At 40.8% G+C, this 22598-nt stretch overlaps 1 protein-coding gene across 6 annotated transcripts; it reads left to right on the top strand.

The window, feature by feature from the left end:
* The first annotated feature begins 2241 nt into the window (after nt 1–2241).
* Nucleotides 2242–20714, top strand: ddx3xa (DEAD-box helicase 3 X-linked a). 6 transcript variants are annotated; one of them, XM_040147562.1, is made up of 20 exons: nt 2243–2618; nt 4408–4456; nt 5063–5110; nt 5961–6020; nt 9221–9328; nt 9745–9880; nt 10446–10550; nt 10639–10738; nt 10860–10995; nt 11787–11884; nt 11978–12076; nt 12200–12360; nt 12796–12940; nt 13026–13170; nt 13511–13561; nt 14985–15166; nt 15896–16013; nt 16097–16250; nt 16883–17004; nt 17776–20714. In XM_040147562.1, exons 1-20 carry the CDS (start codon nt 2574–2576, stop codon nt 17859–17861), a joined length of 2148 nt encoding a protein of 715 aa, XP_040003496.1. In that variant the 5' UTR covers nt 2243–2573; the 3' UTR covers nt 17862–20714. The 6 variants fall into 6 exon arrangements, with proteins under 6 accessions (XP_040003494.1, XP_040003496.1, XP_040003493.1 ...); XM_040147559.1 differs by having other exon boundaries at nt 9221–9394; XM_040147560.1 differs by lacking the exon at nt 13511–13561 and having other exon boundaries at nt 2242–2618; nt 9221–9394.
* The last annotated feature ends 1884 nt before the right edge of the window (nt 20715–22598 follow it).

Genomic DNA, 22598 nt, shown 5'->3' with positions numbered 1-22598 from the left:
TGTAGAACAACATGCACCAGACGTAGGAAATCATTCCATTTCATAGTAACCTCCTTAGAGCAGATGCTGAACATTACAGGTTTTTGTAACTGCTCCCCGCCACACACCTACGCCGTCAGTTTTGTATCAGGTTAAACAACATTTTTGGAGAAGGTAGGTGCACCGTGGTGCTTGTCCTTTCGGTACGAAAATACACTGTGTGTTGCTGAATGACTAATGGGTAATGACTAATAGAGCTGACGTGAATACACACGGGGATGTTCCTGCTTAGCAACAGTGGAGGATGTACTCAGATCTCTTACTTACAGTAAGCAAAAGTAGCAATGCCACAGTGTAAAAATACTCTGTTAAAAGTACAAAAGTATTGGTGACAATACATACTTAAAGTACCAAAAGTACTTATTGTGGGACATGGTCCATTTTAGAACAATGTATTGATTGTTTTTAATTACTGATACGTTCATGTGTACCTCGCTGTAATTTTGCAGCTGGTAAAGCCGGGACTAACTTTAACTACTTTATATAGGGCTGTGTAGCTTGTGAATTTACCCCCAGTGACAAATAAAGCCTTTTCTTATAATAATACATCACAATTAATTTATTGATTATTTTGTGTTATCAATCTGAATCTGCAACGTTACAAAAGTCATCAAATAAATGTAGTGCTGTAAAAAGTACAATATTTCCCTCTGAAATGTAGTGGAGGAGAAGTGCAAAGTACAAGTACCTTGAAATTGTATTTCAGTACAGCACCTAAGTAAATGTACATAGTTACAAGTTGTAAGAATAATGACTCTGGTTTTAGTAAGAGAATGTATAAAAGTCCAGAGGGTCCTGCAAACATGTACTTTCTAGGAAACAATTAAATTTACGTGAGGAGTGATGTCTTAGAGGCAGAGTAAAGGGGGATTTTCTGGGCCTAAGCCTCACTTACCAGTCATTTCAGAAATCTCTCACCAGCTGACCTTTCTCCTAGTGACCAAGTACCTCTGGTCTACCTTATCCCAGCGACATATGGTCTCCTCCGCCCCCACTCCACCGGTGCAGCATGCAGCAGGGGATAAATGAATAGAACAGGCCTCACGAGCTTAACTGTATGCAGAACAGAAGGTGCACTGCACACGAGGGAAAAGAGGGGGGGGGTTGGTTGAGTCTGACCCTCCTGACCTTACAAGGACATTCGATACCATGTGATTAGGGGATGGTCAGACATGTCCAATTTTGAACAATTTGGGGGAACCTTTTATGTAAATAGGCTTCTCTGATTTGCATCTTTGTCATGGACGGATTATGAGACAATGGGACCCTCGGCACTGGCATGTAATGTAAAAGCCCCCCCCGTGCCTATGTAGACAAGACACCCAAACTGGGACACTGGGACACAAAGCCACTACAAATCTCATTTTAGATCTCTCTGTGGTCATTTTGCATCGCTGTGTTAGTTTTGCATCTTATTGTGATAGTTTTGCATCTCTTTGTAGTCAATTTTATTCTCTTTGTGGTCTGTTTTTTTTCTCTTTGGCCATTTTTTTCTCTCTCTCTTTTTGTCTCTCCTTCCCTTAGGTCATCTGGGACATCTGCTTTCTGCCCCGACAGTTAAAACTAAACATGTAGGAGCAGCGTTCAGACTTTTTGCTCCACATATCTGGAACAAACTCCCAGAAAACTGCCTCTCATTTCTCATTTCTTTTAAATCAAGGCTGAAGACTTTTCTGTTTGCAGCTGCCTTTTATTGAATCAAATAATTAATCATTTCCTACACTGCAATGTAACTTTTACTCTTGTGTTTATTTTTTTCTTTTCTATCTAAATGCTTTTTCGTGTTTTCTTATGTTGCTTTTACATTTTGTCTTGATGCCTTTTATGTTTTATGTAAAGCACTTTGAATTGTCTTGTTGAAATGTTCAATACAAATAAACTTGCCTTGCCTTTGTGGTAGCTCTGCATCTCTTTGTATCTCTTAATAGTCATTTCGCGTCTTTTTGCGTGTCTTTGTGGTAATGTTGTTTCTATTCGGTTGTTTTGCTTTCTTTTCATCTTCCATCCACGGGAAGACCGGATGTATGTTATGGTGCAAAAGTTTAGGTTTCGTTCCTGAGTTGTTTTTAAGACACAACGGTAATGACACAGAGGAAATCCAACCTTAATAATCGGTTCCGTGTGTCTGCGTTTTCTGCTGCCGGCAATACCAATCCGAGATGTACGGAAACATCGCGATATTTGTCCAACAACCTGGTGGCCTGAGGTTACAGAGGCGATATCTCGCGCTACCTGAACGCTCGGTGCCTCATTCCACCACGGTCAAGCCTGCCGGGAGGGGGTATCTGTTCAACTGCTCCACAGCCATCATTTCATTTGGAAACTTGAACGGAATTAATATTTATAACAAAAAACGTAGTTTTATTTATTTAAAGTAAACGTAATCGTCTAGCTAACGTCAGAGTTAACCGTTGACTCAAGGTCGTAAATTTTTACAGAAAAGAAAAGCTAAATTAACGTTACAGCATAGCCGGTCGAGCTAACAAAGAAAATCCTTTCTCTTCAGAAATAATCCCCCACTATTCTCTTTAGTTATGAGTCATGTGGTCATTGATAATCCACACGGTCTAGATCAGCAGGTAAGTACTTCCAGCTTCTTTGTTTTTCTCATAGAAATTGGGTGATTTTTCCGTTACGCACATGTAGTTTCAACGGCGAAAGAGTCGCTAGCCGCCAGCTAAGCTAACGCTGCGGCTGGTAAAATGGAGGTGGTGATGTCGCCGTAGAGAAGATTGTGATGGCGGAGTTCGTCACTACGTTGTTCCAGAGAACTAACATGCTTCCTAATTATGTGTGTCCCCTTTTTAAAATGGCTGACAGCAGCCTCAAACTCAACGAAATATAATACGTTACTCGCCTCTCGTGAAATTTTATTTAAATTAATGGCAATTTACAAGGGTTAGCCAACATTTACGATCCGGCCGGCATCCTACTAAGTTAGCCCGGCTAACGTTGGGCCTTCTCGACCTGAAACGTGGCGCAGGAAAAAATGTTGGCAGCGGTTTTTAGCGATCATTAAAGTTTCTGTTACGTAAATGTTATGCTCTCAACTTTAGAAATCGTTTAGGTAGCATTAATTTGTACAAGTTAACTGACCTCTGGTGTTAAGGTATTTATTTCACTTTTTTGTCGCCTCTTTTCAATTTGTCGACGTACCCTCATAGATGGTTGATCCATGCCTGCCAAGTCACTTATTAGTTAAACCAAACCGGTTTTAATAAGGAAAGTTATGTAAGGAGTTTGAGGATGTTTTGGATTATTGGTTTAGACTAAGGTTCAAAACCATCTAACTAAAAGTAGTAGATAGTAGGGCTGCAACTAACGATTATTTCACTATCAATTAAGGGATAGGCTCGCAATTTCTAATACTGTCTTCAAATAATAGTCAGGAACCCATTTGGACATTTGAAACAAGATTTGCTTGCTGTGATCATACCCCCGGCTGATATCAGTCACTAAAAGATCCCTTCCTAATTAACTTGTAATGGAAGTGATGGGAGACAAAATTCAGGCCTCTTTTGGTGCAAAAACAGTTTCCAGAGTTCATCTAAAGCTTTGGAGGCAGTCTGCACTAGAAAACCCAAGTGGATTTCTCTCAAAGTTGTACAAAAGTACTTCTTTTATTACGGTCTTTGCACGCCAGTCTGTGTAAACACAGAGGGAATTTAATACTAAACCCTGCAACTTGGGGGGATGCCATCTTGATACGACTTATCAGACTGTTGAAGCCTCTGTTCGCTTCAGATAAAGTTTTAAATGCGCCTTTGGACTTTGAAAGCAAAAACCTGTTTTCATGTTGTTATGTGCACCTTACTATTCTGAGACAGACTTGAACAATTGTGAACCTATCCTTTAAATTGGATGGCTTTTTTTTATTAACCAATTATTCCTTTGTCTATAAAATATAAGAAAATGGTGGAAAAAAAATCATAATTTCCCATATATTTTCCAGCATGTCTTGTCTTGTTTGACCAACTGTACTAAACCCAAAGATGTTCCCAGTCTACTATCATATTCAACAGAGGAAGCACCAAGTCATCATATTTGAGAACCAGCAAATATTTGTAATTTTTGCTTAAAATGACTAAAACGATTATTCGATTATCAGAAATAGTTGCAAATTACTTGTCTGTCTCTCAGCTAATCAATTAATCGAGTAATCATTGAAGCTCTAGTTGATAGCCTAACATTTCGTGTTGGAGAATTGCTCAAGATATTTGTATTATTTCAAAAGTAGTCATGTATTGTTTTACCCTCATCGTCTATTGTTAGTAGTTTCAAACTCTTGGTTGAATGCACAACTATTTTTTAAAACACCTATTTTTTAAGATTCTTAACATTTTCCTTTTTTTCCTTTTTTTACTATAGCTTGCTGCCCTAGACTTGAACTCTGACGGACAAGGCGGAGGAACTGGCAGTAAGTAATAAGCAGATTTTACTTGTCAGTGTAACTGTAATGAGCGTCATGTAATAATTGTTTTTATAATTGGTAGTTTTGTATATAGGTGATTTACATTCAAGTTATTTCAAGATGTATTTTTATAAAACAAGGAAGGGAGATATTCCTTTCGTAGTCGGTTTTTATATTTGAGGAAAACAGTGGTTTAAACTGGATAGTTCTTACACATCTCCGCAGAGTTGTGTAGTAATGCCAGTGTTGCCCCTACACTTTTTTTGGGGGGGGGGGTGATTGGTTCTTGAACACACGAAATTTGGCAACAGTGGCGCGAATGCTAGCAGCTCTCCCGCTGATGGAAATTGCTCCTGGCCAGAGCAAGCATAGGAGGACATACTTTGACCCAACTCCATACAGTCTTGTAGAAGAGAAGCCAATCCCCCAACAAAAAGCAGTCAATTTAGGTGAAACACTGAATGCTCTGTCATAAGTGTTTTGAGTGTATTTATTCATAGCTTCTTTAGTTTGTAAACAACACCAGGCTTAATAAATTAGTGTGTTTAACTATATGTGGCACATGACATGTATTTTTTTTTTTTTTTTTTTTTCCCTCCCCTCTCCATCCAGGACGTTACATTCCACCTCACTTGAGGAACAAAGATGCTTCAAAAAACGGTGAGTTTAGTGTAACACTCACACACTTAGCCACAGTCAGACCATCAACACAGGTTTGACTTGTAATGTTCTTGATTTTAAAAGCCCATCAGAGCATGGTAAAAGCAAGCACAATTGAGAAAAAATTGGTGAGGCGTTAACCAGACAATATTTGTGTCTTAGCACATAGATCTTTACTCATCAAGACGAAGGTGGTGGTTTTGCTGCACTTCAGACCATTAGGAATGTAGAGGACACTAGTCTCATTTTAACTTGTGCACAGAATGAGAAGAGAGAGCCATGTCAGATGGGTTTTCGGTGTCTGTGCATGATAGCTTATTTTGGCACAGATAAAGTAGGGCAAGTGGTATTGTAAAATGGCTGTAGCCTCAAATTTTCACCCAAGACTGCACATAAGTAAGAGAATTGGGCAAATTTCAAAACTGTCTAACAGTTTAACATTTTAGTAATGATTTTCATAGTTAATTTTTTCCTGGTGCAATGTCTCACATTTGAAAAAGAGGAGTGCTAGCTGTTGACTGCTCTGATAAAGGGGAAATGTGGAGGGTGGGTGGGTTTTTTTTATTTTTTTAAATCTTAGACAGTATTGACATCTGTAGACTTGTATCAATGTTTTCTAGTAAGGTTGAGGTGGTTGTGAGGAAGTTTTTTTTTTGTTTGTTTGTTTGTTTTTTTTTTTTGGTACTTGTTTAGCCTCTTAAAGGCTTTAAATCAAGACACATGTTGTGCCTGACTTACTCAGTCAGGTAATTCTACATTTTAAAAAAAAAACCCAACAAACTTGGAATCATGGTACTGTGTCATTGCACACTTGACGTTTTTCTCGTTTTACTGTTTTCTTATTCCACAGCAGGAAATGCTTATTCCGCTGGTAGACAGTGCGGTTATTCAGTGGCACCAGTAAATCTCTGTAAGTCCCTTCTGTCTGCTTTCGCTGAGGGCAACCTGCATTTCCAGATGCATGTAATAGCCATTTTTCACACCAGCAAAGCCAGTGCGAAGGGGGAGAGGGTTAGGTTAGACCTATACACTTCACTGTAAAAGTTTATGATGGGCCCATGATAAAATGGTGTGCTTCTCTCTGCTTGCAGGCAAAATTAGAAATATCTTACAGGTAAAGGGCACTTTGATGTAAGGATAAGATTGTTGGGTTAATGCTCTTCTTTACTGTAGTGAGTTTAGTTTTTAATCTATTGAAGCATATGATAGAATCATTAAAATGATTTTTTATTTTTTATTTTTTCCCCCCATTGTATATTCAAGCTCATATTTCACCTGCAATGTCCCCCCAAGTGTCTTCTAAGCAGTGCCCACAACCATGGCAGGCAGAGTGTCAGCAAAGACACAGAAATAACTTTACTTCAGGATGGGATGACTGTAAGATTGGTAACTATTAGTGTAAAGTCAAGCCCAACACTCATACTGCATAAGCCAGTAATTATGGGTGAGTCTTTTTATAGCCTGCTTCCCTACCTTTGCTCAGGTTACCCAAGACTGGCCTCTCAAGAGCTTGCCTTTTACCATGCCTACTGTGGGGGTTGGCGAAACAGATGTGGTATACCTTGACCTGCATGCCATGCCATCTACTTGTTGGCAGAGTTTCATTGTATACATAGCTGAACACTGGGGCATAATCAACGTGCCCTTGCTTGTCATGGTCACTTGAAAAATGCAGCAGAAATCTGGGCCTAACACAGCGTTTGTCAAAGCTTGCAAATGAAGTTGCTCACGATGCATGGTGATGGTGCCTTAAAGACTCCGCACTGCATCACTAGTGTGGCTGTCTTACTAATAATGAGACATTATCAGCTGTGAAAGAATTATCTGAGACCTGTACCCTTTCTGCATTGTTCAGCCATTTTATACCATTTAACATCTGTTAGTCACAGTCATGAAATAAAAGCAGGGATTTTATTTTGCAGAGAAATTGAGCTTTACATTGCCACACTGACATCATTCAATCCCGCTCATTATTAACAAGTCTCTCACTTCTACTTTTGAGTTCTTTATAGACCTTGTAGCTTTTGGTCTACCTTCAATACTATTGAAAAGTATTAAGTGGGATTATTGAACACTGAGCAAGGAACCTGAGTGTATGCAGGGTTTTTTTTTTTTTTTTTTTTTTTGACTGCTCCACCTGATCGAATTTTTTTTATTTTATTTTATTTTTTTAAATTCTCTCTGATGTGAAGTTAGAATAACCACTGAAGTGTTCTGGTGCATTCCCCCCCCCCGGCCCATTGTTGAATACTCCTGACCTGTAGCGTTGGTCTGAAAGGGATGTTTGTTTCAGTGAGGCCATTTCAAAGTAAAGTGATTATCAGGTGTTCTCCTTGGCCTTTTTTTTTGGGCATTTGTGACTGAATGATTATTAGAACAACTGACTTCTTGCCATTGTTAGCTGGCCTTCACGCTGCATTTAATGGATGATAGTGTACCAGAAATGTTGCCTTTTACGCAGATTGTCAAAGCTAACTTATACCCTTACAACACGTAGTCTTTGAGTTTGAGCAGGCGTAGGTTGCTGCACAAGCATTTCTAGAGTATGCCGTTAATTTGCAGTCTGCAATTTACTTGCAAGCTACAAAAGATGTGGTTAATTAAGTATTGCTTGCCCATGGAGAAATGTTACTCTGCTACAGCTTTCATGTTTGTTAGCCATAATGCATCACTACTACTGCAACATTTTTACATAATTTAAGAGCAGGATTTTTAATCAAGGGTTAAACTCGCATCACTTTGGTACTTAGTGCTTCTAGAAATGGTATTATTTGTTTATTTTGGTGGTTTGACATGAACTGTGACGTTATCTGCATTGCCATATCAGAGAGCTAGGCTGTGACACTGCTGCATGGTGTTCATGCCATGTTTGCAGACTGCACATGCATCATTTTTGTCTGATACTAGTCTGAGTGACTAAATTCTACTAAAAATCATTATGCAGTGTTTTTGTAGTTAATTGAAAATTGATATACCACACTGAACTATTTTAAAGTAAGTTTGGTAAACGTTTTGGACCAGACAGTGAGACTGGGAAAATATCTAACTCCGCATGTCTGAAATTGAAGTAATTACTTTAATTTGCCCCTTTGATCGCAATGTACATTTGTCTGAGAGGTCTTTTCACCATCTACAGGGTTTTTAGCTTGTTCAGAAAATATTGGACAACATATGTTTTCATTGCCTATTACTCTGAATTTATTCACTCAGATCAATATCGGAGACAAAAAACTTGTGACATCATTTACTTGTCCAAGCTGTGGACTGGTCTACAGCACATAGATCATTGTTTGCGTGTGTGAAGCATTACAAGGCTTTTCTTGTGCTTATTTGAAGGGGGCACCATGGTGGATGCATTTACCTGTTGGCCAGCCGGTATAAATTAAAATCCTCAACACAGATCTAGAATCAGCCCCTTTGACTGAACCGATTGTTACTCAAAGCAAGACTAATCTGAGACTTGATCTGTACGGCTGCTCTGCCCCTTCATGCTATTATGGCATAGCCTCAGCTACTTAGCTAGCCGTACTGTGGCGGTACTAACAGTCGGTTTCCCCTCCCACGAGCCTCAGCCTCATCCTCAGCCTGCACTGATCAGTGTGGTCACAGATGGGAATGATGACGCAGCCAGTGTCCAAAGCTGGGCTGATCGTTGTGGTAAATGTCCCATACAGGCAGAGACAGGGCTCATTAGGTCTCTTGGTACATAGCAGTCACCCTTCTAACAAAGTGTGTCTGGTTAGGTTTTTTTTTTTTTTACCTTTAATTTCTTTGCCTCCATTCTCTTGTAGAGATGTACAACTTGCTTTTCGTTTTTTTTTTCCCCCCTACTTTTTATATCGGATGTCATTAATTTGACCCATGACACAACTGTTGTTGCAGCATTTTTCTTAGAATTATGCAAACTTTTCGCCCAAGTTCTAGTCTGTTATGAAGTTTCTTGTATCCCAACTGTTAGTAAATTAGGCTGAAAATAGGTCAGCACTTGAAGAGAGACTCGTGGCTAGTAAAGACTGCGAACACAAATTTCTACTTACTTACTGACATATGTGCAGCATTGTGCTCCTCCTTACAGGCCTCTTATTCTGTTTTTTTTGTCTCCCCATGAAGATTCACCTGGATGGGACGGCGGACGCAGCAATGGATTTGTGAATGGTTACCATGACAACCGCACAAATGGGGGCTTCGGAGGGCGAGGACCCCCTCGCAATGATAGAGGTGGGCGCGGCGCCTACCGTGGTAACAGGGGTGGAGGCACGTTTAATCAGCCATTGCAAAACGCAGGTGGGGAAATCCTGTCGTCCTTTAAAATGTGTAACTATAGCTTTAGTTGTAAAGTGGTGACAGTGTAGTTTTAGATGTAAACTGTAACCTCCCCCACCCTTGTTAATTTATACAGTTACAATTTCAGAGTGCTGTTACTCCACATATGCATAATGGATATGCAGTAAATTATAAATAGCACTTAATGGGCTTAGTTTCTGATCATAAATAACTTGAATTTTAAACAACAACAACTTTTAGTTTTTAAGGGAAAAACCATGTTTTGCGTTTGCTCATCTGAAGACGTCTCACAGCTGATTTGCAAAAAAAATCTCCAATTATATCACTTAATCTTTATCTGTTCATTACAGGGTTTGGCAGTTATGACAACAAAGATGGAAGCTGGGGAGGGGCTCCCAGGGATGCTGCCTACAACAGCTTTGGGGGACGGTCTGATAGGTCCAAGTCTGCCTTCTTCAATGACCGTGGGGCAGGCTCAAGGGGAAGGTGTGTAAATTGTTAGATCTTAATGGTTTGAATTATCTAAAATTTCTCAAGAAGCATTCAGTGTAATCTGGAGACGACTGAGTGTATGTGTCTTTATTTAAGTTTGTGTTTTTGGACATGATCATTTCCATTGCCTTATTTTGAGCTAACTAGCATAGGTGATAAGCCCAACCAGCTCGAACTACACTAAGTCCCGAAGGTCCTCACCTAGCTTTTTAGTTCATTGCATAGAAGTTCCTTCTAGTCTGTATTAACACTGGCAGACAAGTTAAAGACTGTAGCACCTTACAACATGTTCTAAGATATTGCAACTGACCATCACTCAATGCGTCAGTTATTTCAGATCACTTCACAATAGTGAAGAGAAAAAAAAGGGAAAAAAAGAAAAAAACTGGTATGCTAGGGCCTAAGTTAGTATAGCTATTGTGTTATACACCGCAAGTTTAGCCGTTAGCTCACTGCAGCTATTTCAGACATACTGAGATCTACCTACCACAGTTTGCCCCTATTGTTTTTGCTCAATAAGGGAAAAAACACTAGCTTAAAGATTTGTGCATGTGTACAGATATGAACGTGGGGGCTTTGCGGGTGGAGGAAACAGCCGCTGGGTGGAGGACTCCAGAGATGATGATTGGTCCAAGCCCACTGCTCCCAACGAGCGCCTGGAACAGTAAGACAGATTCTGCTCACAAATAACAGAGCTAACAGCCATCTTGTGTCTGCGTTTGACATAAACTTTTGCAAACCTCATTTTCTAGCGAGCTTTTCTCTGGAAGCAACACTGGGATAAATTTTGAGAAATATGATGATATTCCTGTAGAGGCCACTGGAAGCAACTGCCCACCCCACATTGAAAGCGTAAGTCTATACTCAGCAGTGCTTGCATATTCCTAATGGTGTAATTTATGGCCAACCTATATCTGTGTGTGCTCATTTTAAAATTTTAATCTTAACGTTTTCATGTGTGGTTATTCTGTAGTTCCATGATTTGGACATGGGAGAGATCATCATGGGGAACATCAACCTGAGTCGCTACACTCGTCCAACCCCGGTCCAGAAGCATGCTATCCCCATCATCAAGTCCAAGAGAGACCTGATGGCTTGCGCACAGACTGGTTAGTATTTCTATATACTCTCAATGTGTGCACGACAGCCTTAAGTAGATCAACAAGTCTTTTCTTGATTAATTTCTCTTAACCTTTTTAAAATAGAAAGCAAAAGTTGATGTGATCAAGTGTATATCTTTTGGATCCATGGTTTTATCCTTTACTTTTTTTATAGTCTAAATTAGGGGTGTTTTGCCTATGACTAATTTCCTGTCGATTTTTAAACGGAGGTTTAAATTTAAACTAGTCGACTAGTGTAAAAGTAAAAAAAAAAAAAAAAAAACTGCCGTGATCTGCGTTACCTTTTCAGACCGAGCGGGATCACAGTATCAGCGGGTAAATTGTCATATTGGTTGGCTTAGTGTGGCTTATGTTAGCAGTTAGTACATACGGGCTTCATACCTGTGCTGAATGTGGTTAGGCATTGCTCTGGTTGAGTGGCTATATGCCAGCTTATTCTGACCCAGCCTAGATACAACCTTATTTTCATTTTCTAGATCAAAATACTGCCCAACCGCGCTGGTTTTATGAGATGTCATCTGTCCCATTTTACACATTGCTTCTTAACAATATCTGGGCTCAAGCACAGGGAGAATGGGGCTGCAGCCCTAGCTAGTGGCAGGCAGCTGCATAACATCTTAGATGCAACAGTTAACTGGCATTATACCATAATAAAATATTAATTTAATATATCTGGTGCAGACTAGCAGGGTAGCAATGTATAATCGTTTAATCAGGTAATCTTGCACATCCCAAGTCTAAATAGTGGAAGTGTGTGTCTGATCCCTGCTGTGTTTCAGGCTCTGGTAAGACCGCTGCCTTCTTGCTGCCAGTGCTGAGTCAGATCTACACCGAAGGACCAGGAGATGCTGTTCAGGCTGCCAAGAACAATGGACAGGTACTGGGGAAAGAGAATGAATATTAATTAAACATATCCAGCATTAGGATTTGACTTGTTCTTATAAACATTATTTCCTTCTTTCATCTTCAGGAGAATGGAAGGTATGGCCGCCGTAAGCAGTACCCCATCTCCCTTGTCCTGGCTCCCACCAGAGAACTGGCCTTGCAGATCTATGATGAGGCGAGGAAGGTGAGCTCCGAGCATACAGCTGACTGTAACTGACACTATAGTTGAACATAACATTGTTTGCCTCAACATCAAATTAATACGCATCTTGAAGATTAATTGTTTCCCTTCCTTCCTACTTCCTAGTTTGCCTATCGCTCACGTGTACGTCCCTGCGTGGTGTATGGTGGAGCTGATATCGGCCAGCAGATCAGGGACTTGGAAAGAGGCTGTCACCTGCTTGTGGCCACACCTGGACGTCTGGTTGATATGATGGAGAGGGGCAAGATTGGCCTGGACTATTGCAAGTCAGTATAGCACAGGGATCCACTTAGAAAAATATATTTAAAAAAAAAAAACAGGGTCCAGTGTTTTGTTTTGTCATTTTTAGGGCAGCAACTTACAATTATTTTAATTAACAATTAATTTGCAATTATTTTCTTGATTAATCAATTTGTTGTTTTGTCTTTAAAATGTCACATATGAGAAATGCCTGTTAAGAGTTCCCAGAGCCCAAAGTGATGTCCTCAGATGTCCCAACACTATTCTAAAACCCAAAGAGATTCGGTTTACAATTATACCAACAAAAAAAGCAATGAATTGCACATTAGCAAAGCTTGACCCAGCAAATATTTAGCATTTAAAAACGACCAAAAAAGATATCAAAATAGCTGATTCATTTTCTGGCAATCGATTAATTGTTTGGACTTAAGTCATTTTTTTTATGAAATGTGTCTGTGCAGCTACTTGGTCCTGGATGAGGCTGACCGCATGTTGGACATGGGTTTTGAGCCACAGATCAGACGCATTGTGGAGCAGGATACAATGCCACATAAAGGCATTCGCCAGACCATGATGTTCAGTGCCACCTTCCCCAAGGAGATCCAGGTATGTTAGACATTCAACAAGTTAACAAAATCTTGCTTAATGTGATAAATATTGGAATACCTATCTATTTGGTTTGTTTGCGTAGATCCTGGCTCGTGATTTTCTGGAAGACTACATTTTCCTGGCAGTGGGGCGTGTTGGTTCCACTTCAGAAAATATCACCCAGAAGGTGGTCTGGGTAGAGGAGACAGACAAGAGGTCCTTCCTCCTCGACCTGCTCAATGCCACAGGTGAGAAATGCAAACACAAAAATTAATGCTTGGGGGTTTTGTTTTTATTTTTCTACCATGAATGTCACATTGGGCTCTAACCCATCATCCTGTTTGTGTCAGTCTGACCCATATCAAGCTAATATTGACTTTGCTACATCTCTGCTAACAAGTGTTGTTCATTGTAGCAAGACCTTGCAGTGAAAGATAAAATATCAAAACAAAGATCTCGTGCAGTGGTGAGCAGGCACTGAAATCACTTACCGTGTTTAAGGGGGTATGCTTCTCATGATGATCTAAAGCTGTTGAAGTTGTGTACTGAGCAGCCTTACGTTTACTGGCCGGTTTGGTTTTATCTTAGTTATTCCCAGTGAGGTTCAGGAAAATGTGACAGAGGCCCCAGAGAAACCGGGTAAGTGTGAACATACCATAACTTCACTCTGACCCACAAGCCAGAAACATTACATTCCACAGCTCATTCTGTCCCTCCGCTCCCCCGCTTGACATGCTGCCAGTTTGTTTGTTTTTTGTTGTTTGTTTTTGTTTGTTTTGTTTTTGTTTGTTTTTTTCCCCCCTTTCATTTCCAACTAGTTTGTAGGACCAACATTTATCTTGCACCGTATAGACTGAGTGAACTCGCATATTTTTGAGTCAATAGTCCAATCCCTCCCGACTGAAAAGGGGGTCCTTTTGTAACATAGTGTTAGTGAGTTTTCAGCACCAGCACCAAGGTCAGCTGGCTCAACATGATCATGTTGGCTGGTTGTCATAGAAAGAGCTCTCAGTTTCCATGAGTCAGATGGCTGTGACAGATTTAATGCCACCGACCTGTTACTTCAGTGAACAGAGTACAACTGTTTCTGTAGATCTGGTTTAAACCACTCCTATAATAGATAACAATGAACGGTAAAATTTTTAATATTGTATTGACCCAGCTCTAACAATTTCCACTCCTTACTCTTATTATGTAAAAGCCCTGTGTTTTTGTAACATGAGTTGACCTCTAAAGAAATGACGCACGTTGCTTTTGTGTTTTCTGTTTCCACGGTAACGGTACAGCTGCCACTACAAAAAAGCAAATTAATGTGTAATATACGTCATGGACAATCTTGCTAAAGCACACACTTGCCTGTTATTCAACCAAGGTAAAGAAGCTTGAGGGATAGGGTTCAACTGAATGGAAGTGGCGAAACTAGGTGGCTCAGTACCACCTTAACAATTAAAGTAGTCTGATTGGGCTGATCAGGGTTTTATTTTAAAGTACTCACAGGCTTAAGTAATAACAGAAAGGATGGAGCTTTGATGGATGCAGTTTTGTTTTTCCTGGCTTATGCCAGAGTGTGCTGGTGAAACAGTTGCAGGGTTAGCTGCGAATGATGCGACTTGGATCGGCCTGGCCCACCCCATCACCCCTCATTTTTATTATCTCAGGCTTTTATTCTGATAGCCATTACTGACAAATATCTGGATTATAATCTAATATCTAACAATTCTTCTTCTTTTTTTTTGTTGTTCAATGATTTTCAGTACTGTGTGCAGAAAAAATGAGGCCAGTTATGTAAATTAATGGTTGTCAGTAAATAGTTTTTTATGCAGCCCCTGTCTCCATTTCTAAGTTGTCATTTTGGTTTTTTGATTTTCCTCTTTCACTTCATGATCTTGCAATTGCCAACCTCCTTTTCAATATTTTTAAAGTTCCCATCTTGTTTTATTTCAAATATCCATCTATAGCCTTGTTCCTAGCTATCAATTATTTATTTTTCTTTTTTCTCCTTTAATGCTCTTTATCCTGCTCCCCTCCTTTTGTCTCATCATCTGTATTTCCGGTCACACAGGTAAAGACTCGTTGACCCTGGTGTTCGTGGAAACCAAGAAAGGAGCAGATGCTTTGGAAGACTTCCTCTACCACGAGGGTTACGCCTGCACCAGCATCCACGGAGATCGATCCCAGAGAGACAGAGAGGAAGCTCTACATCAGTTTCGGTCTGGACGCTGCCCCATCTTGGTGGCTACAGCCGTAAGTAATCCTAAAATGTTCATGCAACTTCAACGTGTTTTTGTTCCCCCAAACTCTGTTTATTGGGGTCTTGGTTTAAACAAACAAGAGAAAAGTAGTAAATCTAAGCTTTATTTTGTTCAATTTTTATTTTAGAATCTTTAAAATCTTTATTCCCTTTGTCTTTGTAAGCATGACAGTTTAATTTTCCCAAAGTTATAGAAGACACATTTGGTGTTTTTAACACTGGGTAGGAGCTGGTTAAAGTAGTTGAAAGATGGAAAGATTTAATCTAGCAATATCGTTATGTTTTCTTCCAGGCCTTCATGAAAACAGAGGTTTCAGTTTGCTAAATTTACCATTTTAAATTAATGGGAGCTCAAATTTACAGTATCATGACTAGAAATTAGTCCTGGTAGCCATCTCCAGTTGAGATCTGGTTCCTGCTTGGCTAATGAGCTGAATTTAAGCCAACAAATCTTTTATTGCATCTGTTTAGAGAAGTATACAGAATGTCAAGGTTCAAAGTCTTTGACATTTGGAAAAACCCTGAAGGAAACCAGGCCAACTGGGTCATGGAGGTAACTGTGGCTTTGGCTGAACTGAAGGACATTTTCATAGCTGTTGCTAATTAATTCAAATACCGTAATAAACGTGGCCAGTCGGAAAAAAAAAGATGACTAAGTTGTCTGGTATTCTCATCGGGTTCAGCATTGGGTTTTTTTTAATCTATCCCCTTTACTTTTCCAGGTGGCTGCTAGAGGTCTGGACATTTCCAATGTCAAGCATGTCATTAACTTTGATTTGCCCAGTGACATTGAGGAGTACGTTCACCGTATTGGCCGTACGGGACGTGTGGGCAACCTTGGTAAGAACCTTATTTTTGACGCCTGTTATGCACATTAATATTTCAGTGGCTATATAATCTTACTCTTGCTCTGTCTTGTGCAGGTCTGGCCACGTCGTTCTTTAACGACAAAAACAGCAACATAACCAAAGATTTGCTGGACATTTTGGTGGAGGCCAAGCAGGAGGTTCCCTCCTGGCTTGAGAGCCTGGCCTACGAGCACCAGCACAAGAGCAGCAACCGTGGACGCTCCAAGAGGTAACAGTTGCACACAGAGACAAATGTATTTTAAGAACATACACCAATGCCTCGTCGTCTGGTGTGAGTCACAGGCCATATAGGTCTCCTTCCCTGTATCTTTATATCTTTTTCAAAGAAAGTGTCTCTTAACCTTTTTACAACTTGGGTCTTCGATAATTCTAGACATCATTTGGGAATGACGTGCGAAATAAATAAACCGTAAACCATATCCTTTCCATGAGTGACTCATGAATGGATCGGCATATTTTGAAATGACAACAAGGCGAGTAGACCCGGTATGTTATCTGTCTGTTGTGACTAAGTACCAACAAGTAGGCCTGCTCTGGAAAATCTCGTACATCATTATTATACCATACGTGTTGCCTGACTGGTCACTGCCGTCACCAGGCTGGCGCTAATCGGCGTGTGACCCGGCAGATGAGATGATCATTGGTTTTATAAGCTTGTTGGAGAACTATTTGTGTTAAACATTGACTCTGCTTGTTTGTTTGGTTTTTTTGTTTTGTTTTTTGTCCCCCCATTTTATACAACTGACAGCTTCAGCCACCTGTGATCTTTAGCTTGTTGTACCTTCAGAAAATCTGTACCACAACATCTAAAAAATAAACAAACGTTCTTGTGTTGTCTAGGTTCTCTGGCGGTTTCGGAGCTAGAGACTACCGTCAGACGTCTGGTGGCTCTGGAAGCTTCAGCAGCAACCGTGCAGGGCGTAACAGTGGAGGCCACGGAGGAAACCGTGGCTTTGGTGGAGGTAAGCAAACAATATTTCCACTGCCTTTTTTTATGTTTTTTACTTTTGTTAACTTAAGACCATCAACACTTCTATGTGTAAACCATGCCGTTGCAAATTGTTTCACAGCTGCAACCTTTGTGCTTTTGTGCACAAAACAGTGTGCAACATAAAAGCCATAGGTTACAAATTGAGCTCCTCATTGCATGCAATTTCTGCGAAGCTTACCCTAATGGAAAACATGCCAGTCAGTGTGAGTTTAATTTAAAGTGGCAACCAATATTTTCACACTAACAATGTATCAAATGACAATTTTAAAAATAAACAACAAAAACAAACAGAATTATCATCATCTGAACCAGCAGATCCCCTCGGCTTTACGGAGCTTTATAGTGAGTTTCAGCTCATTATTTCTGTCGAACCACAGCTTTACTGCTCTGGTTCACTCTCGCCGCTCTTATGGCGAAGGCCACATGAGGAAGGGGTTTTAATCAGACACACTCTTAAAAACTCACAGTACGATATCAGCTCAACACAGTCAGAGACCAGCTGGTGAACATAGTGCAGCACTTAGCAGCTAAAGAGCCTGATGTTTCCCTCAGGAGCTGGTGGAGACAAAAACCAGAGCTAAGAGAGAGAATACTGGTCTTAGATTCATCAGGTGACACAAACACCAGATTCCAATGAAGGATCATGTTGCTCTGTAACTGCTGGATGTAGAAATAAACAGCTGTTTCATAACTTAAGAGATGAGATAATCGGCAGGCTGACCTCTGACCTTGTCCTTCACAGGTGGCTTTGGTGGCAACTTCTACGGCAATGACGGCTATGGAGGAAATTACAGCCACTCTGGTAGTGTGGATTGGTGGGGCAACTAGTCACCTAAGGAATAGGTTGCCATGCCAACCCAACCCAACGGAAACCACATGTTAACTTAAGCCAGACCATAACAACCCTCCCTGTGTAGCTTCACTGACACACAGTACATTACCAACCCTGGTTCTCTGCCATTCGCTTCTCTCAAAAAGGAAGTGCAGCACGACGCAAAGGAAAGTCACCAGCACGTGCAATGCACCGGAGACAGCAGAGATTCGCACACCTCAGAGTGAGCACGGATGCTGACATGCATTGTCCGATAGCAACCTCGGACTTTCATTGTTAGAAGTATTTTTGTTCTTTTTGTGGAAAAAAAAAAAAAACCCAATTGAATAACCTGAGGATCATTTGTATGTTAATGTACTGTGCCTTTTGAATTTAAACAGGAAATCTATGTTTTCATTTCACCAGATGACTATGGCCAAGAGCTCTAAATTTGTTTCTACTGTTGTTTTGTTTGGTGAAAAATATTAGAAAGGTAAAATAAGCTTGGACTTAATCAAACCTTGGCAAACACTGGGGTATTGTGGCTCTCGGAGTCATGATTCCATTTGAACTTCAAATTTATTGCAGGAACATCATGTAGCCTTTTTCTTTAGTAAAACAGCTAATGGAGCCATTACTATGTCTAATACAAACTGGGCCACTCTGTGAAGCAACCGTATTTTAATCCTGAGGGACAAAGTTACATTTGTTTTCTTCTTCTTTTTTTGCTCACTCTATCCTGGACAGGCTCCTTTTTATGGATATGGTAGTCATTCCTATCGTAATCTTAAGAAACACAGAAGTCATTAAGCTCAGTGCCAACAATCGCTGAGGTTTAAGCAAGAATAATCAATGCTGGAACTTGTTACTCCACATTTTTCAATTGACTTGACAGTGTTATGGCAGCTAGTATGTTACCAAGTGCTAGCTACATTAAGTGGGCGGTGTTTTTTGTTTTTTACTTGAGACATTTTTGGTGCAGGTGTGTGCAAAATTGAAAAACTTTTCTTTTTTAAACTTTTTTTTTTTTTTTTTTTTTTTTTTGAATTGTTTCTCTACAAATATGTATCAAAACAAAAAATGCCTGCCATCTTGAAAGTGAAGTTCAAAATGGCCGCATAAAGGACCACAGCATCGGGAGGGCATAGTGTGGTGTTAGTGTTGAAAGAGTCGCCTGGCAGCCACGAGGCCCAGATGGTATTCTACGCTCGCAAGTGTTTTGTTTTTTGGTCAAGGAGGAAGGACGCGTGAACTGAGTCGCAGGCTTAACTTAATTACAAACGTTTTCTCTTTTCAAGCTGCGTTGGAGGCATGGTTCATCTTTAAGAGACAGGCATTTGAATGATCACTGAGGTTTATCAATTAAACGGCGAGGAACGGAGCAGGGTAGAGCAGCACTCCGACCACTGGGGTTAGGGGAACTGGGGTAGGCGTGGGGGCGCGGTTTTCAGTGCACCACCGTCGTCAGTGGCTTTGGTTTCCATTGCTGCATAGTGTAACTGGAGGTGGCCAAAGACGGGAGCGTCCACTTCCTTCCTGGAACATTAAAGTACTGTCAGGCTCTCTGGGAGTTCCATTTGCTCAGACATGTATAAAAAAATAAATAAATCTGTGGCTTCGTAAAGCCAGAGCAGGCTTTTCCTCTCAAAGAGGAGCAGCCATCGAGAGGAGGAGAGACGGGGGCGTTTCACCTCAAAATGCTCCCAATTTTCTCATCGGGTGTGTTGTGCCTTGAAACCTTTTTTTTAAGAAATTGAACTAAAAGCGGATGCACTGACAGTGTTGAGAACTTGAGATTGAATGGTGCTACTTGATTTAGGTGTGTAGGCCCTTGTACGTCGTGCCCATCAAGTTTTACAAAAGTTCTTTTATTGCACATCTAGAGTTTTATATAGATGTCTTGACTATGTGTCCTTAAGCTTCCAAATATTGTGTGTGAGGAGATTGTGAAAAACGCAGCTTGTTTACAAAGGGGAAGGGTTCTCAACGTTTAAACCAGGATTTATTTGGGACCAGGGGATTTAGCAGTTGGGGGAATTTAGCCATTTGCACAGATTTCTAGATTCTACTTTTGCTGCTAGTTTTGTGTAATTTATTAAGCATTTTTGACAAATATTTATTTTTGTAAGCCTCAAAGTGATTCTTTGAAAGTTTCAGAAACTTGACCAAAAGACAGTACAAAAAACACTGGCACTTGAATGTTGAATGTCACCTGTATGCGTGAAATTTATATATTTCGGGGTAGCGTGAGCTTTTTAATGTTTAAGATACATTGGACTCAGTAAATAATATCCACAGCTGTTTCGCGGCCTTCTCAGGGCCAGTCATCTCTATCAGATTATACTAATTGGTCAACAAAATTTGAAATGGAATTGAACAAACATGCCAAGGTTTGGAATAAAGCTGTCAAAAGAGCAAATAAATTTCCTAAGCATATCGGTGCAGAAGTGTTCAGATTTTCCAATTGTGTGCATTATTGATTCTTTACTCTAATTTGACCTGATAATTATTTCTCTCCAGTGAATGTCTGGCACATGGCAATCCTTAAAGAAACAAACATGTGGTTTATTCTCATTGTTGTATTTGCATATATGACGTCTCTGGAGTTCTCCTTGAATGTGGAGCAGGTCTGAAGCATCGACTTCCACAGCAGCTGTCGGTGCTGCTCAGGATGAACAGGAGGTTCATGTCGTTAGTGTTGTCGCAAGCAGAGCCCGAGACTTGTTCCACGTTCCCTTGAGAACCCTAGAGCTCTTTAGATGTAGACTTTGCTTTCTGTATTAGCTTATAGGATCCTGCACTGCATGGGAAATACTCAGCTGTGCAATTGTATGATTTTACCAAAATAAAATGTTTTGAATGCAAAAGTATCCGGAAAAATCAAGCATGTTTCCTGAAGACTTGTTTACTGTAGTTGTGCAGAGAAGATCTGTAGCAAGCAGCCTGCTGCCTCGTGTGGATACGGGGCGGACGGGCAGCAAATTCAATTTGGTAGAGATTGAACAGGCTTCGTTTCTTTTTGACATAAAAAAATTATAAAGATTTCATTTGTAAATTCAACTGTGTCAATTGTGTTATTTTCCTACAGCAGCTTACATTCTCAGCGCCTGGTGTGGACATTTTAAGCATTGCCTTTTTCTATTCAGTGTTTTCTTGCTCCAGCTGCCCGAGTCAAGGGACGACAGAGACGGGGGCCCACGCGCGAGTTGTATCTTCGTTTTCTTTTTTAGTTGATCAGAAATGGAGTCAAAACCTTGGCGCGCAGTTACCAACATCCCAAATCTTAGATTTGTGTGGGCATGACTCCACAGTGACCATTAATCACCGACTCTAATGCAGAACTTCACAACCTTCATGAAGGTCGGGTTTAATGCGGGACTGTTGTAGCTGGGTGTTCCTAATAAACTGACAAATGAGGGCATAGGTGAGCTGTGACGACAAAAAGCCCAATTAATGGCAGCGATCAAGCAATGCCCAGTAACACTGCGTTCAAAATACAGAACCCGACGCCTCCCAAGGAAAAGCTGAATATATTCTCAAAATGATGTTACACGCATTTATTTATATGCTGAAAGAAGAAAGATGCCACAAAAACAGATTTGGTGTCCTAGATAAATCGGGATATTTCAAAAACAATCACATCTAAACTGTCAATACATGAATAAGCTGGGCACTAAACAGAAGTACTGGAAGCATCAACCTAGTTCTCCCCAGCTAACCTCTAGAAACGCTTTTCTTTTTTCACCGACGACGTCTTGACACGTCACAGTAGGAAAAGCAGAACCGTTTCATTATTTAGAGTAAAGCGAACGGCGGCTGAGTTTCAATTCTGCCGCTTCGGTTTCAGGGGCCTGGTCCTGTTTCGCGCCGGATCGCTGTCATACCGTCACGGCGTCCTGGGACACTTGAAGCGGACGGGGCCATCGTTAATGTTCTCTTTAGCACCGGTGCCTTTGTGAAAAGGCCAATGCCCCTGCGTCTGAATGCCGGGTTCCAAAATCTTGTGGAAAGCCTGAATCCACAAGAGGGGAGGCTGTTACAGCAGCAGCAGATTAATGCCCTGGTTTTTGGAACGAGGTGTTCAACAATGTTGTGTGGTGTGTAAACACGCTGCAGGCGGCCAGACCAGGTGAGCTGAAAACCAGACGACCCAAATCCCGAGGGTCGTCAACCGAGTTGCGTCTTCCCGTGATAACCAGGCAGGCGGAGAGCACGGTGAGCACGTGTGCTGAACTCTCCAGTGACGTGTTTTCCCATAAAGACTCGTTTTGCTGAACTGTCTGGGGAAGGAAAAAAAGAAATCTGACCCGTATTTCATGCCTCTACAGATCAGACTCCGCTTGGGCCATCTGTGAGGCAGTGAAAAGACAAAACAGTTGTTACGTCACTTTCATCCTCAAAACCGTGTTTAGCCCAATTACGGGAGGGTTTTTCATGCCACTCTCGAAGGGTCACATGGTCTCTAATGTGCTGAGTAGGTTTCATAACCGCTGAGCCAGTGACACCCATTAAAACCCTGTTGTATAATATCTGTGTCATTTTGAAAAGAGGGTTTTAGGGACATTCAAGTCGAGCGAACCCGTGGAGGGGTTACTGAGCAGGCACAAAACGTCCGCTAAGAGACACACTACCGAACAAGGCGAGGTGCTGCGTCGCCCCCGGTCCGGGTGTCACGCTGGAACTCAGCTATTGTAACACACTCTGGAGAAAGACGTCGGGCCATACAGCTCCTGCATTAACGTAATCCCATTTAA

This window comes from Xiphias gladius, chromosome 16 (genome assembly GCF_016859285.1).
Source record: "Xiphias gladius isolate SHS-SW01 ecotype Sanya breed wild chromosome 16, ASM1685928v1, whole genome shotgun sequence".
Lineage (NCBI taxonomy): Eukaryota > Metazoa > Chordata > Actinopteri > Istiophoriformes > Xiphiidae > Xiphias > Xiphias gladius.
This window is presented reverse-complemented; position numbering and strand designations above follow the sequence as displayed.